The following is a 19,595-nucleotide window of genomic DNA, read 5'->3' on the forward strand; positions in this document are numbered from 1 at the left end:
GGTTGTTAGGAGACAAAGTGGGCGGAGCTTAGCCTTCTAACTGGCATCAGGCATAAGTGCCCTCTGCCTGTGCCCTGGGTGCTTTTTTGGCTGAGGGAGTTGCTAGGATACGAAAGGGGCGGGGCCTAAAGGCGGTGAGGGGCGGGGCCTAAAGGCAGAAGAGCCTACCTTTCTGACTGGCAGTTAGGGGGAGAAAGGCTCTTCCTCGTCTTCTGTAATTGTATTTTTCTAGGTTTTTTTGATTGAAAGACACATTTTGGATGACTGTCTTTTGTGGCCAAATTTGGTGTGATTGGGTTCAGTGGTTTTGTTGTTTACTCCGTAGTAAAACGAACATTACATTTTTATATATATAGAGTAGCTGTGCCCGGCCACGCGTTGCTGTGGTGAAGTATGGTGGTATGGGAAATAAAGTATTGAGGAATTGGTGGTAGTTAAGGCAAAGGGTAAAGGTTTTCTCCTGACATTAAGTCCAGTTGTGCCCGACTGCACACTGAAGTGGATTATAGGGCAGTGTGGAGTCAAGATAATCCAGTGCAAAGCAGATTATATAAGATTATAAATGGGTTATATAGCTGTGTGGAAGGGCCTTGAGTCTACACTGCCATATAATCCAGTGCAAATTAGATAATCTGTGGAAGAAGCCTAAGTGAGGCCTAAATCTGCCTGTCCCCTAACTGAACCCTGGCTGTCCCTTGGCTAAGTTGGTTGCTAGGTGACCAAGTGGGCAGAGATTAGCCCTCTAAACTGGCAGCAATTGGATAAAAACAATTATTGCTCTCCCTCTAATTAGGACTTTATTTTTCTTTGCTTTTTGTTGTATTAACCTAGAGGCGTGGATGAGGGGTTGTGTTGTCAAATTTCGAGGTTGGGCAGCCTGTAGTTTTGTTGTTTTGTGGGTTGCTGTGATGCCACCACTCATTTATATATATAGATATATTTCCCTCCTGGGACCCCAGTTTCCCCAATGTTGTGTATGTATTAATATTTCTTGTGTTCTCTTGAGCAATACAAGCCACCGATGTCATCATATCTCTTGGAAAACTATAAATTCTTTTTTTATTAGGGGTGAGGGTATTAGTGTTCAATAACAAATTTATTATCTAGGAATGTGCATCTCCATGCGCAGCAACTGCACTTGTGGGGCTTTACTTGTCCAACTATAAACAACGGAATACAAACATTATTAAATAAATAAGCACAAACATTATACGCAGGGGAACTGCTCTAGCTGATCCAAATTCGCAAGCGGCTAAAACATTTGAAGGTTCTTGGTCGAAAAGGCTTTGAAATGCGGTTCTCTTGCAGGAAATGACTCATGGATCCTGGGCTTTTCGGAGACATCGAAGCACCAGGCAACTTCCTTGAAAGAGTATTTTGATAGACGACATAAATAGCAATAAAGCCTTCGCTGCTGCCTCCTGGGTGAGCATTAGGAACTTTTATTTGTCAGTATCTGCAAGTAGAAAAAAAAGGGATTGTATCAGATCAAACGATGACTAATTCTATAACACTATGTAACAAAATTGGGGGAAAAAAAATCTGTTCCTGGTCTGAAAGTGTGATTTCCTGTTTAATTGTGCAATCCTTACATTAAAAGTAGTTGTTCTACTCCAGAAACTTGGTTGTTTTTGTGACTGCCATAAACTAGGTTGAATTGGTGGAGACTTGATGATGAGATATTAATTGAAAAACTATCACAAAAATGTGCTGCAGGATGTCCCACCCAAAATGACAAAGTTTGGGCACTTTAATACAATTATTGCAATTTTTTATGATAGAACCATTTAGGAAATAACATTAATAACAACAACTCAATAATAATAATAATAATAATAATAATAATAATAATAAATTATTATTAATAATTATTAATAATCAATAGTCGCATTGAAGAAAAACAACAGGAAAAACTCAGCCGCTATCAGGACCTCAAGATTGAACTTCAAAGACTCTGGCAGAAACCAGTGCAGGTGGTCCCGGTGGTGATGGGCACACTGGGTGCCGTGCCAAAAGATCTCAGCCGGCATTTGGAAACAATAGACATTGACAAAATTACGATCTGCCAACTGCAAAAGGCCACCTTACTGGGATCTGCACGCATCATCCGAAAATACATCACACAGTCCTAGACACTTGGGAAGTGTTCGACTTGTGATTTTGTGAAACGAAATCCAGCATATCTATCTTGTTTGCTGTGTCATACAACGTCGTTGTGTCAATAATAATAATAATAATAATAATAATACAGTCCTAGACACTTGGGAAGTGTTCGACTTGTGATTTTGTGATACGAAATCCAGCATATCTATCTAGTTTGCTATGTCATAATAAAATAATAATAATAATAATAATAATAATAATAATAATAATAACTTCATTTGTACCCTGCCCTATCTCCCCATGGGACTCAGGCCGGCTTCCAGCATAGTAACAGGCAAATATTCAATGCTTCCATAAACAATGCAGAGCTAGATATAGATCTATAATTATAGATACTAATTTCACATATGCTTTTCCGCCTGAAACGTTTGCAAATCCTCTCTCTATATATGTGCATTCCCCTTCTGCAATATTTGCAAGCCCTATATATTTATGTTTATATCTATCTAGAAATTTCTATATCTGTGTGTGTGTATGTGCATTTCTCCTGCCCTACATATCTATATTCATATCTATCTATCTAGACATCTCTATATATATAGATAATTATATCTGTATAGGATTTGCAAAGATTTGCAAACATGTGAGGCAAAAATTCATATATAAAATAACGTATACACATAGATACAGATATAGAGGTACATGGAAATCTCTAGGTATCTATATGTTTATAGGATTTGCAAAGACTTGCAAACATATGAGGGGGGAATTCATATATAAAATTAATGTATATAGATGGATACAAATATAAAGGTACATAGGGATTGCAAAGGCTTGCAGAGGGAAATGCCTATATATCTGTAGAAGAGATTAACAAATATTTCAGGGGAAAATGCTTTTATAAGATTAATGGGTATATATATATATATAATTCTTCCTGACTTGCAAGGCCATCGCAAAAGCATGTCGCAGCAAACAAAGAATATATATCTTTGGCTTATCTAAAATTGACCAATGGCTGATGGTCTTCCTCACCTTCCACACCCATTTGTTATTAGTGATACCTGTGACCTCACTTGTTGATTTCAAGCCAACTTTTGGTCTTGGAGCGACCCCAATTTCGATGCCGCCGTGACCTGGATCTAGTATAGATGGAAAGGTCAGAAGCATTTGAGGCAGGAACTCAACTGAACGTCTTCTGCATTTGCCAATTATAACAAGGAAATATCGGGCTCCCCCGAGGCTCTCCCTTCCGTTCTAGGTTCTCTCAATTTTGTCTCCCTAATTAGAATATTTTAATAGCCTTCCGAAGATATGAAGAATTGGGTCTTCTCTAATCCTTGTTTGGTTTCGGGTCTGATTGAAGTGACCCGAATAATAAACCCGAATGACCTCTCAGCTTTTTAAATCAAATACGACGGTGATAGAATTTGACAAGCTAAATGCTTAGTTGCTTCGGCTTATGGAGAAGGGTGATTTTTATAAGTAGAAGGGACGATGGCTGCTTGGACAGCTCGATCTATGTATTCTGGGCAGTCAGTACTGCGGCCCCTCTTGATTTGCAAGTGAAGAACCTGCTTTGATTGAAGTCAAAAATCAGAAACTCCTTAAAACACAACAGACAAAGAATCAGTACAAGAAAACCGCACTACAAACTAGAGCTGATCTGTCCACATCATCCGAAAATACATCACACAGTCCTAGACGCTTGGGAAGTGTTCGACTTGTGATTTTGTGATACGAAATCCAGCATATCTATCTTGTTTGCTGTATCATAATAAAAATGATGATAATAATAATAATTTTAATATTATTTCTTACTCGCCTCTCCTCACAGCTTGAGGCAGGTTACAACATTGCTAAAACACATGATCAAATCACACAATCATTTTAAAACACTTCATAGAATGCCCATATTAAAACATACTTCCATAAAATACATATCAAAATACACAAAACATAAGTTAGACATAGAATGGAAGTCTAAAATTCTAATTATTATTATTATTATTATTATTATTATTATTATTATTATTATTATTATTATTAAGAAGAAAATGCCCTGGCAGAATATGTAAAGCAAAGTGAAGAACCTGCTTTGATTGAAGTCAAAAATCAGAAACTCCTCAAAGCACAGCAGACAAAAAACCAGTATAAGAAAGCTGCACTACAAACTAGAGCTGACAGCTGGCACAACAAAACATTGCATGGAAAGTTCCTTGACAAAATTGAAGGAAAAGCTGATAAGGAGAAGACCTGGCTCTGGCTCACAAATGGGACCCTGAAGAAGGAGACAGAAGGCCTGATCCTTGCAGCCCAGGAGCAAGACATCAGGACAAAGGCAATTAATAATAATAATAATATTAATAATAATAATAATAATAATAATAGAAGACCTGGCTCTGGCTCACGAATGGGACCCTGAAGAAGGAGACACAAGGCCTGATCCTTGCAGCCCAGGAGCAAGACATCAGAACAAAGGCAATTCAGGCCAAGATCGAAAAATCAGCTGATGACCCAAAATGCAGACTGTGCAAGGAAACCGACGAAAGCATTGATCATATCCTCAGCTGCTGTAAGAAAATTGCACAGACAGACTACAAACAGAGGCACAACTATGTGGCCCAAATGATTCATTGGAACTTATGCCTCAAGTACCACCTCCCAGCAGCAAAGAACTGGTGGGATCACAAACCTGCAAAAGTATTGGAAAATGAGCACGCAAAGATACTGTGGGACTTCCGAATCCACACTGACAAAGTTCTGGAACACAACACACCAGACATCACAGTTGTGGAAAAGAAAAAAGTTTGGATCATTGATGTCGCCATCCCAGGTGAAAAACAACAGGAAAAACTCAGCCGCTCTCAGGACCTCAAGATTGAACTTCAAAGACTCTGGCAGAAACCAGTGCAGGTGGTCCCGGTGGTGATGGGCACACTGGGTGCCGTGCCAAAAGATCTCAGCCGGCATTTGGAAACAATAGACATTGACAAAATTACGATCTGCCAACTGCAAAAGGCCACCCTGCTGGGATCTGCACGCATCATCCGAAAATACATCGCAAAGTCCTAGACACTTGGGAAGTGTTCGACTTGTGATATGAAATCCAGCATATCTATCTTGTTTGCTGTGTATTATTATTATTATTATTATTATTATTATTATTATTATTATTATTATTATTTCAATTGATCGTGGTATTTGCCATCTGTCAGCAATCAATCACACATGAGATCAAGAAGAAACCAGCAACGGAAGATTGTGTTTGTTGGCATTGCAGAATATCTTCGCCCATCCGTTAGCAGCTTCATCTATTGACCTTCTCAAAAATTTGCAATACAGCCAAGTTTGGAAATTTCAAATCCATCCCAGCAAGAGTCCTAATTTTTCAGACCAGTGGCTCCCAAATGTTTAACATGCAGAAAACTGTGAGCGTGATGGAATACAAATTCAGGACCAAAGCGAAACAGCGGAAAGAGCCTTCGGACCATTACAGTTGCTATTACCCACCTTGCTGCAATAAAATGTTTTTCTGACTGGCATATTTGGGGCGAATATGTGCAGAACGGTGATGATGATCACGACTGCTTGTTTATATATATATGAACACATGTGAACATCGAAATATTAGGTCAGATCCAGAGATAATCGTATCCGAATCAATTCCACTGAAATCACTGGGACAAGGGTGCCCTGTATGTACCGTATATACTCGAATATAAGCCCACCCGAATCTAAGCCGAGGCACCTAATTTCACCACAAAAAAAACTGGGATAACTTATTGACTTGATTATAAGCCAAGGGTGGGAAATTTTATTTTATTTAAAATAAAAATAGGTACCAGTAAAATTTCATTAATCGAGGCATCAGTAGGTTAAATGTTTTTTGAATATTTACCGTATTTCAAAGAAAAACAATAAACTAGCTCTATAAGTGGAAAAGTAGGGGCAACAAAAACAATATGGTATCAACAATAAAATAATAATATAATAATGATGATAATAATAATAATAATAATAATAATAATAATAATAACAACTTCATTTGGATCCCACCCTATCTCCCCATGGGAACTCAGGCCGGCTTCCAACATCGTAACAGGCAAACATTCAATGCTTATGTAAACAATGCAGATATAATTATAGATACTAATTTCACATATGCATTTCCCCCTGAAATGTTTGCAAATTCCCCCCTCTGTGTGTGTGTGTGTGTGTGAATTTCCCCTACAATATTTGCAAGCCCTATATATTCATATCTATCTAGACATGTGTGTATATATATATATACAGTAGAGTCTCACTTATCCAAGCTAAACGGGCCAGCAGAAGCTTGGATAAGCAAATATCTTGGATAATAAGGCGGGATTAAGGAAAAGCCTATTAAACATCAAATTAGGTTATGATTTTACAAATGAAGCACCAAAACTTCATGTTATACAACAAATTTGACAGAAAAAGTAGTTCTATACGCAGTAATGTTATGTTGTAATGACTGTATTTACGAATTTAGCACCAAAATATCACGATATATTGAAAACATTGACTACAAAAATGGCTTGGATAATCCAAAGGCTTGGATAAGCGAGGCTTGGATAAGTGAGACTCTACTGTAGATATATATATGTTTGTGTGCTCATTTTCCCCCTGTAATATTTGTAAGCCCTATATATAGGTAGGTAAGAATATATTCATATCTATCCAGACATCTCTCTTTAAATAGATATTTGCAGAGACTTGCAAACATATAAGGGTAAATACATATATAAAAATAATGTATATGTATGGCTACAGATATACAGATACATAGATCTATATGTATAAAGGATTTGCGAAGCCCTGCAAACATATAAAGGTAAATTCATATATAAAAATAATGTATATGTATGGCTACAGATACACAGGTACATGGATCTATATGTATAAAAGATTTGCAAAGAGCTGCAAACATATGAGGGGAAAATTCATATATAAAATTAATGTATATCGATAGATAAAAATATAAAGGTACATAGAGATGGCAAACGCTTGCAAGGGGTTAATGCCTATATATCTGTAGGAGAGTTTAACAAATATTTCAGGGGAAAATGCTTTCATAATGAATATATATTTTTCTTCTTCCTGACTTGCAAGGGTGTCTTTCTCTTTTCAAAACATTCCCTTGATTACGAGCGAGGGAGGCTTTGCAAAAGAAAACACACTGATAAGGGAGAGTAAGAGAGAAATAGATCACATATTGCAAGCAATAGCCTGCAGGCTTTGCAAATGAAAACACACTGATAAGGGAGGAGAAGAGAGAAATAGATCACATATTGCAAGCAATAGCCTGCAGGCTTTGCAAAAGTAAACACACTGATAAGGGAGGAGAAGAGAGAAATAGATCACATATTGCAAGCAATAGCCTCCAGGCTTTGCAAAAGTAAACACACTGATAAGGGAGGAGAAGAGAGAAATAGATCACATTGCAAGCAATAGCCTGCAGGCTTTGCAAAAGTAAACACACTGATAAGGGAGGGGGAGAGAGAAATAGATCACATATTGCAAGCAATAGCCTGCAAGCTTTGCAAAAGAAAACACACTGATAAGGGAGGAGAAGAGAGAAATAGATCACATATCGCAAGCAATAGCCTGCAGGCTTTGCAAAAGAAAACACACTGATAAGGGAGGGTAAGAGAAAAATAGATCACATATTTCAAGCAATAGCCTCCAGGAAGCTTTTTCAGCTCATAAATAAGGGCTGAAAAACTCGGCTCATCTTTGAGTATATACGGGATGAGAACTATAGCTCCAGGTGAAGGTTCGGTCTGTCAGATACTACCCTCTGTCACCCAACGTTAGCTTGTCTGCCTTTCTGTTTTCTCCTCACGGCTCTCACGGTTCATAGCACATGGATCTGCAAAGCTGGTGCCATTTCAGCACAAAGCCAAGAGAACCAGCACCAGAGGGTTTGTCCGGAAGTCCGCTTGCATTTAGACTTGTAGAACAGATGCATCCTTTGGCAGATGTCGTGCAGCTGGCAAGTTGCCACTCATCAAATATTGCCTGTTAAGTTGGGGCGAGAAGAACAGCAACGGGGACTTGTAAACACATCTCAAAGTCATTTTCTCTAGTCTAACCCTCCCATCTTCTCAAAAAGATCGTCTTCTGTGTCACTCCACCACTGGGACCATCTCGACTGGCTTGTGCCAGAGTCTTTAAATCTTTGTATCGTGTCAGCTCTTGCAGTTGCTTCTCTTCAATCCTTCAGTTGCCTGGGATTATTATTATGTTTGGCACTGATTGGATATTTCTTTTTTCTGGGGTGATCCCGTCTTGTGGGTGACATGCTTGCAGACATTTAAAGATTCTTGTGGGATGAAAAAAGCAACACGATGGGTAAAATAATAGTCAACCTTGCCTTGCCAAGTGGTGGCTTCCTGAATTAAAACCGACGTAATCAATGCTGCCGTGACTCACGATGATGAATCACTTGCTCGCAACCCCGAGGAATATTTTTGGAAGCGTCTGAGGCAAATCAAAGCGCTAATAAATATATCCCCACGCCCATTCGCCTGGCCGGCTTCAGAGCATCTAGCGGAGATCAAAACACCATCTGTGTGGAGATGAGTTGCGTCCAGACCTCTCCGAATGTCATGGGCCAAAGGTCGGCAGCAGATAGAGGTGACATATGTCCATCAACAAGGAATCCCACGCATCAGCACCAAGGCGAGAAGGAAAGAGAGGCTCGGCTGCTCTTGCACACTTTGGGGCATATACATGACCATTGCTACTTAGGATCTATCCATGCCCACTGCTACTTAGGATCTATCTATGGCCACTGCAACTTAGGATCTATCCATGCCCACTGCTACTTAGGATCTATCCATGCCCACTGCTACTTAGGATCTATCCATGAGCACTGCTACTTAGGATCTATCCATGAGCACTGCTACTTAGGATCTATCCATGACCATTGCTACTTAGGATCTATCCATGCCCACTGCTACTTAGGATCTATCCATGCCCACTGCTACTTAGGATCTATCCATGCCCACTGCTACTTGATCTTGACCCCATTATAAGCCGAGAGAGGCTTTTTTAGCTCAAAAAAAGGCTGAAAAACTCGGCTTATCCTTGAGTATATACGGTACTTTTTGCTGTTTCTTCAAATCCCAGATCTCCATGACATTTGAAATCATCTTGGTTTGCAAACAAAAATTAGGAATCCGTTTCCAGCGTGCGTGCCAGGTTGATAGTTGGTACGACAACCTGATTTATCTCTATAATTAATCTCCCCTCAAAGCAAGCATTATCAGGAATGATCTCAAACCTATAATTATGTGTGCTTCGATGTAAGAGTACTTAGATTCAATTGTGCTCTCCGCGTACTTCGCAACCTTGGAGAGGTCCGTTTTATCCAGCTCTGAACACACAGCTTCTTTCCTGCTCTCGAATTAACATTGGACAACATCCTTCTCTGTCGGAACAAAGCTCTTTTCCTTGTTTAATTATATGTAGATGAACAGCAGGGGTTTCTCAACTTTTTTAGAAGCCCAGGATTTGTGACATTTTATTTGAGGAGAAACAAGAAATGATGGTTTATTTGTAGTTTGAACAGTAAATATGTGTGATGGTTTCATTAACACTGAACAGTAAAGATGCTTGACGGTTTCATTAGGCTTATGCTTTTCTCTTCAAAGGATGTTCATATAACTTAGTTTCTGTGTCAATATGTTCCTTCACCAAGGACAATTTACTTTTAAATCCACTTCTCCTGGGATTTAAACAGCAGTGCTCTAGACTATAGAGTTAACAAATATAGGTCTCAGCCCTTTCTTTCTTGAAGACTTTAACTATATTTCCTCAAAGAGGCTTCCTTTTCAAAACACAGTTCCCAACTGAATGAATTCCAAAACACCAACTCCTAACTGACTTTCAAACTCTAACTGAAAAAGAATTCTCTGGCTGCATGACTCAACTGTCACTTTGGCTCCGCCAACTTCTCATTTCAAAACACAGTTCCCAACTGAATGAATTCCAAAACACCAACTCCTAACTGACTTTCAAACTCTAACTGAAAAAGAATTCTCTGGCTGCATGACTCAACTGTCACTTTGGCTCCGCCAACTTCTCATTTGCATCAGCTAATCAGCCTGCACCTATGGTAATGGCTGCTTGGCTGCTCCTCCCCCTTGCTCTGCTGAGCTGCTGCAAGCAAGGCATGTAAAATGGCTGCTGTTGAGGGCTGTAGAAATAAATAAATAGAAGCTTTACCACAGTTACTGAAGCAAGATAAACCCTGCAGTATAATAAAATGTCACTCAGGCTTTTGTAACAAGTAACAGTATCTTTACTTCAGCTCAAAAGTTCAAACAGGGCAACAATATATATAGCAGTCTTTCTGAATACACACAGAGAACAGAGGAAATAAACAGTCTCTTTAAATATGCCTAATTTGCCTTATAAATAATCAGGTTTCGGAGAGTATGGCAGCCATTTCCTTCCTGACCATTTTATTTATTGATTTTATTTATTTACTACATTTATATCCCGCTCTTCTCACCCCGAAGGGGACTCAGAGTGGCTTACAAATCAAATGTACATACAATATATTATTAGCATAGCGCAATTTAAGCATTAAATTACTATATTGTACTATATCATTCTATGGTAATATTATTAGTAATATTACATTTAATAGATAATATATAATTACAGTAATATTATTATACAGTAGAGTCTCACTTATCCAACATAAACGGGCCGGCAGAATGTTGGATAAATGAATATGTTGGATAATAAGGAGAGATTAAGGAGAAGCTTATTAAATATCAAATTAGGTTATGATTTTACAAATTAAGCACCAAAACATCATGTTATACAACAAATTTGACAGAAAAAGTAGTTCAATACGCAGTAATGCTACGTAGTAATTACTGTATTTACAAATTTAGCACCAAAATATCACGATGTACAGTAGAGTCTCGCTTATCCAACGTAAACGGGCCGACAGAACGTTGGATAAGCGAATATGTTGGATAATAAGGAGAGATTAAGAAAAAGCCTATTAAACATCAAATTAGGTTATGATTTTACAAATTAAGTACCAAAACATCATGTTATACAACAAATTTGACAGAAAAAGTAGTTCAATGCGCAGAAATGCTATGTTGTAATTACTGTATTTACAAGTTTAGCACCAAAATATCACGATGTATTGAAAACATTGACTACAAAAATGTGTTGGATAATCCAGAACATTGGATAAGCGAGTGTTGGATAAGTGAGACTCTACTGTATTGTAAACATTGACTACAAAAATGCGTTGGATAATCCAGAACGTTGGATGAATGTTGGATAAGTGAGACTCTACTGTATAATATTATTATTAGGATAATATTGTATTACATTATAATATTATTATCAATATTTTCAGTCAGCTGCTCTCCTCCCTCTCTGAGATGCAAGCGGCAGTTAAAACCGTTTGCCTTAGCACCAAGCTAGAGACAGCAGCCAATCGGAATTCTGGCTCCTGGCTGGCTCAGCCAATCAGCTGTCGCCACATGCCTTTTCCAGTCAACTCATTCCATCATGGTGCCTCTTTACAAATCTTCACAAGCCCTGCCTACAAGGTGGGCCTACAAGGTGGTCTACTTACCAACCTTGTAAGGTAGGCTAAATCCATGACAAAACTCAAAACTCAAAAATCCATGACAAAACTATCCAAAACTCAAACCACTTAAGCCAGCAATATGTCTGATTCTGCAAGTGTAGGGTTTCTGGCCATATGTTTACCTTCTGCGGGGTATGCAGCCAATAGGTTTTGCAAGAGAAGTTTGCAAAAACGGGAGGAAAAGTCTTTCAAGTATGGAATTGTAGGATTATTGCCGATGCCACCAGTGTCAATGAGCATGAAATGTTACCTTTTATTGAACTTAAACACCCAGAATCCCTCTCCCCAATATGGTCTCTCTCACTCCTTAATATCTAAAGCACGCTAAGCTTTAGGCCAGTGATGGCCAACCTATGACACGCGTGTCAGCACTAACACGCCTAGCCATTTTTGCTGACACGCTGCCGCATGCAGATTGATTGGATGACTATGTCTTTCGTGGCCAAATTTGGTGTGATTTGGTCCAGTGGTTTTGTTGTTTAGTCCATGGGAATTATGCACATTACATTTATATATATAGACTAGCTGTTCCTGGCCACGCGTTGCTGTGGCAAAGTTTGGTGGTATGGGAAATAAAGTATTGAGGAATTGGTGGTAGTTAAGGTCAAGGTTTTCCCCTGACATTAAGTCCAGTGCTCATCTCCATTTCTAAGCCGAAGAGCCGGCGTTGTCTGTAGACTCCTCCAAGGTCAGCCTTCTAACTGGCAGCAATTGGATAAAAACAAGTCTTCCTCTCCCTCTAATTAGGACTTTATTTTTCTTTTCTTTTTGTTGTATCAACCTGGAGGCGTGGATGATGGGTTGTGTTATCAAATTTCGAGGTTGGGGAGCCTTTAGTTTTGTTGTTTTGTTGGTTGCCGGGATTCCATCACTCTTTTATATATATATATATATATGTGTGTGTGTGTGTGTGATATCATTCTATTATTATTCTATTATTATTGTAGTAAATTATTATATTATTATTACTATTATATTGTTATATTATTATTCATCATTCATGACTACATTGAAACTACAATAGAGAGAAATATATATATATATATATATGTGTGTGTGTGTGTGTGTGATATCATTCTATTATTATTCTATTATTATTGTAGTAAATTATTATATTATTATTACTATTATATTGTTATATTATTATTCATCATTCATGACTACATTGAAACTACAATAGAGAGAAATATATATATATATATATGTGTGTGTGAGTGTGTGTGTGTGATATCATTCTATTATTATTCTATTATTATTGTAGTAAATTATTATATTATTATTACTATTATATTGTTATATTATTATTCATCATTCATGACTACATTGAAACTACAATAGAGAGAATATATATGTGTGTGTGTGTGTGTGTGTGTGTGTGTGAGATATCATTCTATTATTATTCTATTATTATTGTAGTAAATTATTATATTATTACTATTATATTGTTATATTATTATTCATCATTCATGACTACATTGAAACTACAATAGAGAGAAATATATATATATATGTGTGTGTATGTGTGTGTGTGTGTGTGTGTGTGTGATATCATTCTATTATTATTCTATTATTATTGTAGTAAATTATTATATTATTATTACTATTATATTGTTATATTATTATTCATCATTCATGACTACATTGAAACTACAATAGAGAGAATATATATGTGTGTGTGTGTGTGTGTGTGTGTGTGTGAGATATCATTCTATTATTATTCTATTATTATTGTAGTAAATTATTATATTATTACTATTATATTGTTATATTATTATTCATCATTCATGACTACATTGAAACTACAATAGAGAGAAATATATATATATATGTGTGTGTATGTGTGTGTGTGTGTGTGTGTGTGTGATATCATTCTATTATTATTCTATTATTATTGTAGTAAATTATTATATTATTATTACTATTATATTGTTATATTATTATTCATCATTCATGACTATATTGAAACTACAATAGAGAGAAATCAGCGTGGAAACTGCAAGAGGTGCCATAGATTGTTGTACATGGAAATAAGGGTAGTAAATAGTTTTTGATTTATTAAATACAGTTATATATTACAATTATATATTTTTGTTATTTAAGCTATATATATTGTGAAATTATGGGTTTTTTCTCGGAGTGACACACCACTCAAGTCATGCTAGGTTTTTTGGTGAATTTTGACACACCGAATGCAAAAGGTTGCCCATCATTGCTTTAGGCCAGGGGTCCCCAAACTTTTTAAACAGGGGGCCAGTTCATGATCCTTCGGACCGTTGGAGGGCTGGTCTATAGTTGGCCACCGAGCAATAATAATTAATAACAACAACAACAACAACAACAATAAAAAAGTGGGTTGAAAGAGACCCTTTGGGCCATTGAGTCCAACCCCCTTCTGCCTTTGTGCACCAAAAGCACAAGCAAAGCACCCCTGACAGATGATGTTGCCATCCCAGGTGACAGTCGCATTGACAAAAAACAACAGGAAAAACTCTGCCGCTATCAGGACCTCAAGATTGAACTTCAAAGACTCTGGCAGAAACCAGTGCAGGTGGTCCCGGTGGTGATTGGCACATTGGGTGCCGTGCCAAAAGATCTCAGCCAGCATTTGGAAACAATAGACATTGACAAAATTACGATCTGCCAACTGCAAAAGGCCACCCTGCTGGGATCTGCGCGCATCATCCGAAAATACATCACACAGTCCTAGACACTTGGGAAGTGTTTGACTTGTGATTTGGTGAAATGAAATCCAGCATATCTATCTTGTTTGCTGTTTCATAATAAAATAATAATAATAATAAAGAGGGTTGGAAGAAACCCCTTGGGCCATTTAGTCCAACCCCCTTCTGCCTTTGTGCACCAAAAGCACAAACAAAGCATCCCTGACAGATGGCCACCCAGCCTCAATGTTAATAATAATAATAATAATAATAATAATAATAATAATAATAATAATGGTTGTAAGAGAAGAAGAGACCCCTTGCGTCATTTAGCCCAACCCCCTTCTGCCTTTGTGCCGTGGGGGCCGGATAAATAGCTTCGATGGGCCGCATCCGGCCCCCGGGCCTTAGTTTGGGGACCCCTGCTTTAGGCAGTTAATGAAAACTTCCCAAATTCTCCTGCAAAACCGACAAGGCTGACTACCAAGCTTTTGTTTCACCTGTGAAAACAACTCATGCAAGAAATGAGTCGAAGCAATTCAATGCTCTCAAAACCTCGAGAGCTGGAGGTGGAGGAGAGTCGGCGGCATCACTTTCAAGAGTCCGCCCAAGTCTGAATGAATATTCGTAGACTGAATATATCATATGCTGCCTACAAGAAATCTCTCTTTTTTATTCTGGGTCTAGGCCAATGACTCACCATTGCTAGAAAGTCTTTCCCTGACACATACCAGTTCTTTTTTTAAGAGAATTGATTTGTTTTTTCTTTCACTATAAGGAATTTGATTTGGATAACATGAAGCAACAAAGCTCGGAGAGACAAACAGAGTTTTGGATTTCAGACAGGCGTTACATCTCCAAAGGAGACCAGCCATTGACTTATGTGTCCCAGAAAACAGAACTAGACACAACAAAGTGATGTTTTCTCTCTTAAATCTTTTTCTAGCTGAGATTCTACATGGTTGCACACAGTGTAAGAGTTCCACATGTTGGTCTCCACTACAGCTGCCTTATCGCCATCCCCTTGACTGGTCTTTCGTGCTATAGTAGCCCCCCATGGATAGTCTTCGGCTGGTGGCATGAGAAGCATTTCCCCTGCAATATTTACAACCCCTATATATCTATATTCATATATATCTATCTAGACATCTCTCTATATAGATAATTATATCTGTATAGGGTTTGCAAAGACTTGCAAACATGTGAGGCGAAAATTCATATATAAAATAATTTATACACATAGATACAGAAATACAGGTACATTGAAATCTCTAGATATCCATATGTTTATAGGATTTGCAAAGACTTGCAAACATATGAGGGAGAAATTCCCATATAAAATTAATGTATATAGATAGATACAAATATAAAGGTACAAAGGGAAGGTTTGCAGGGAGAAATGCCTACCCTATATATCTGTAGCAGAGATTAACAAATATTTTAGGGGAAAATGTTTTTATAAGATCAATGGGTATATATACATCCTTCTTCCTGACTTGCAAGGGCTTCTTTCCCTTTTCAAAACATGCCCTTGGTTGAGAGCGAGGGAGGCTTTGGAAAACAAAACACTGATAAGGGAGAGTAAGAGATAAATATATCACATATTGCAAGTAACGGAAAAGTAAACACTGATAAGGGAGGGTAAGATGAGAGATAAATATATCATCTATTGCAAGTAACGGAAAAGTAAACACTGATAAGGGAGGGCACGATGAGATAAATATATCATATATTGCAAGTAATGGAAAAGTAAACACTGATAAGGGAGGGTAAGATGAGAGATAAATATATCATATATTGCAAGTAATGGAAAAGTAAACACTGATAAGGGAGGGTAAGATGAGAGATAAATATATCATATATTGCAAGTAACGGAAAAGTAAACACTGATAAGGGAGGGTAAGATGAGAGATAAATATATCATATATTGCAAGTAACGGAAAAGTAAACACTGATAAGGGAGGGTAAGATGAGAGATAAATATATCATATATTGCAAGTAACGGAAAAGTAAACACTGATAAGGGAGGGGAAGATGAGAGATAAATATATATTGCAAGTAACGGAAAAGTAAACACTGATAAGGGAGGGGAAGATGAGAGATAAATATATAATCTATTGCAAGTAACAAAAACGTAAACACAGATAAGGGAGGGCAAGATGAGAGATAAATAGATCCTATATTGCAAGCAACGAGGGAGGCTTTTTCAGCTCATAAATAAGGGCTGAAAAACTTACTTTATCTTAGAGTATATACGGCACTTACTTACTTACTTACTTACTTACTTACTTGATTTGGATCAGTTTATTTGTGGCCCACACTTTCTGTCGGGAGGGCGTTTCCCACTGGAAGGCCTCATGTCACCTTTATTACAAAGACGAAGGAAGCCTTGAAGAAACCCATGGCAACAGACAATCGCCTTCAGGAAGGCACTCAAATGGTATCAGCGGAGCAACGCTCAGATCTTTGCTATGGATACGCTTTGCATTTGCATGTTTTTGAATTGCTAGGTTGGCAGAAGCTGGGGCAAATCGCAATTCTATCAGGATAACAGTGAATGTGGCTTGGACTTCTCCGTTCCCGTCGTTCTCTCAGTGTGAAACCAACACAAATAATAGTCCATGAATGACCTTCTTTCCCATTTAGAGAGTGTCAGGAAAGGAACAACATCGTGTCTTGAGCCCAAGGCAACAATACTAGACTACTTGCCTCTTGCGATAAAATCTCTGGACAAAATAGAGAGCACTAAACCCTATAACAGAATAGAACCTGTTGGATGTGTTGTCGAAGGCTTTCATGGCCGGGATCACATGTACAATAAACCAAAAAGGCATTCAGGAGGCCCACACCTTCTACACAGTTGCCCCCAGTCTATTTATTGTATTTATTTATTTACAGTATTTATATTCCATCCTTCTCAGAGCAGATCACATTACACATATAAGGCAAACATTCAATGCCTTAACATAGAACAAAGACAGAGACAAACACAGGCTCCGAGCTGGCCTCGAACTCATGACCTCTTCTTGGTCAGAGTGATTTGTTGCAGCTGGCTGCAGCTGGCTGCTCACCAACCTGTGCCACAGTGTCCTAGAATCTGGGCACCATAGCCATCATGTGCATTGCCCCATTCCACAGGAGGAAGGCTGCACCACAACTTGTAAAGCTTCCTTCTATTATGTGACATGTATTGTGTTATATTAGTCTTTATAAGGCTCTGCTGGTATCTGCTTTGGCCAAGGTGAATAAGAGCCTTTCTTCCTTTCGTCTTCAGCCCATCTGTCTTTCATTCGATCTTTGGAACGTGTTTGGGATTCCTCTTCTCCAGAAGAGGAAGGGGAGCAGGAAAGTGTTCATGAATCAGAGGGCGAGTTGGAATCTGAGGAGGAGATTTTGCAAGTACCCACATTTCAGGAGAGGCGAACGGAAACAGAGCAAAGACATCAATCAGCTAGAATAATTGAGTAATTGGGAACTGCCCTGGCAGCTCTGAGTGGACTCAGGGCTATAAAGCAGAAGCAGGTGCAGCCAGCTCTTGCTGGGAACAAACTAATGCCTAAGCCTTCGCTCCCCTTGTGCCTGCTTCGAGTCTGCATCTGGGAAACTGCTCCTAAGGATTTATTGCTGTTTCTTTGTCTGAAGTAAGACTACTATTTGAATCTGAGGGTGAGTTGGAATCTGAGGAGGAGACTGGGAGGGGACTCTGGGCTATAAAGCAGAAGCAGGTGCAGCCAGCTCTTGCTGGGAACAAACTGACTCTAATGCCTAAGCCTTCCCTCCCCTTGTGCCTGCTTTAAGTCTGAATCTGGGGAACTGCTCCTAAAGATTTATTGCTGTTTCTTTGTCTGAAGTAAGACTGCTATTTGATTTGGGAATTTATCAGAGACTAAGAACTGTGCTTGCCCTAAGACGCCCTTGCTTCCTTTTGTGTTATTCCACTGAGTGTTCTGTACTTTATGTTTTGCTGAAGCAGAGCAGTTTTCATTTACTTACCACAGTGTTTTAAGGCTGTTCTTGAAAGACAAAGCAGGACAGAACGAGGCATGCTGGGCTCCGATCCTGTGATTTTAATGGAGCTAAAACCACTCAACACTTCCATTGAATCATGTAACACACAGTCCCCAAATCTGTTCAAAACGGGGTGTTAGAGCTCAGCCGCGGATCCTCTCAATGACAGAGCTAGATGTACAGAACATGCGAAATCTCACCCTGCACTTTAAGGTAAGCCAGCGCAAGGCAATAATGTGCCCACCAGGTGTTCTCTTAAGCTGTTCCATGCCTACCCGTTCTTTTCGGCAAGCCACCTCTGCAAAAGCGGTGTCAGGCGAGGACACGCTACGTCTCTCGCGGTTTTCTTTCAAGGGGACAGAGTTTTGTTTTGTTTTTGTCCTTTAAAAGAAACAAAAAAAGGCACAGGCTTGGGGCTTCTCGGTTGTGGCCACTTTTATTCATCCACAGCTGAGCCTTGGGGCATCTCTCTGATCGACGACACTCAACCCCTGCTGCTGTATCAAGAGAACATGTACAACATGAAGGAGAGGGGGGATCAGTTGCACAAAAGACGCCTTGGTTTCCCATATTCCTCAGTAGTACGATCCTACTTCAACTGAATTTACAGCTAGGGTAACGATGCATGAATTTCAAAGGATTTTCTCAGGCATGGAATCCTCAGCAGCGGTAGTTTTGACATTTCCTTTCTCTGAAATATAGCCTACAGCAGGTATCCCCAAACTACCTCCCGCGGGCCACATGAGGCCCCTCGAAGGCATTTATCCGGCCTCTCCTCCACCTCCGAGGAAGGTTTGTGCCGCCGCCTTTCCCGCCTCCTCCCTCGCCCTGTGCCTGCCGTCCAAAGCTTTGCTTGTGTTTATAAAGGTATTTTAATTATTATTTAGTTAACTAGCTTGGGGACCCAGTCATTTGAGAAAGGCATTGTTTGGCAATGTTCCAAGTGTAGACCCGATCCGATGTCAGCTGAGATCAGTGGGTGCAGGTGAAGTACAACTCCCATATGCAAGTCCCTTCATGCCTGGTCCATCCCCCTCCAAACATTGCCAGGGTGTAGCGCAGGTGACGGGGGCTCTATGTGCCAAGTTTGGTCGATGAGACATTGGTGGGGTTCGCAGTCATCTCGGGAAGTGAGGGAAGGTACTTGGTCCAAGCGCTTCCAAACCGTA

At 39.0% G+C, this 19,595-nt stretch overlaps 1 protein-coding gene and 1 long non-coding RNA gene across 3 annotated transcripts in view; one reads left to right on the plus strand and one right to left on the minus strand.

The window, feature by feature from the left end:
- The window catches only part of dnaaf8 (dynein axonemal assembly factor 8), a 31,561-nt gene extending 29,941 nt beyond the window's left edge, over positions 1 to 1,620 (plus strand). For both annotated transcript variants that reach the window (XM_008121025.2, XM_008121026.2), the window contains exon 11: positions 1,309 to 1,620. In XM_008121025.2, the coding sequence (XP_008119232.2) occupies positions 1,309 to 1,315 (7 nt within the window). In that variant the 3' untranslated portion in view covers positions 1,316 to 1,620. The remainder of the gene's footprint in view (positions 1 to 1,308) is intronic.
- On the minus strand, positions 1,078 to 17,435 carry LOC134294164 (uncharacterized). Its single transcript, XR_010001138.1, has 2 exons — positions 16,708 to 17,435; positions 1,078 to 1,456 (listed from the first exon to the last, which is right to left on the minus strand). It is a non-coding gene; the product is annotated as an uncharacterized LOC134294164 (long non-coding RNA).
- Positions 17,436 to 19,595: the final 2,160 nt, after the last annotated feature.

This window comes from Anolis carolinensis, unplaced genomic scaffold (genome assembly GCF_035594765.1).
Source record: "Anolis carolinensis isolate JA03-04 unplaced genomic scaffold, rAnoCar3.1.pri scaffold_13, whole genome shotgun sequence".
NCBI lineage: Eukaryota > Metazoa > Chordata > Lepidosauria > Squamata > Dactyloidae > Anolis > Anolis carolinensis.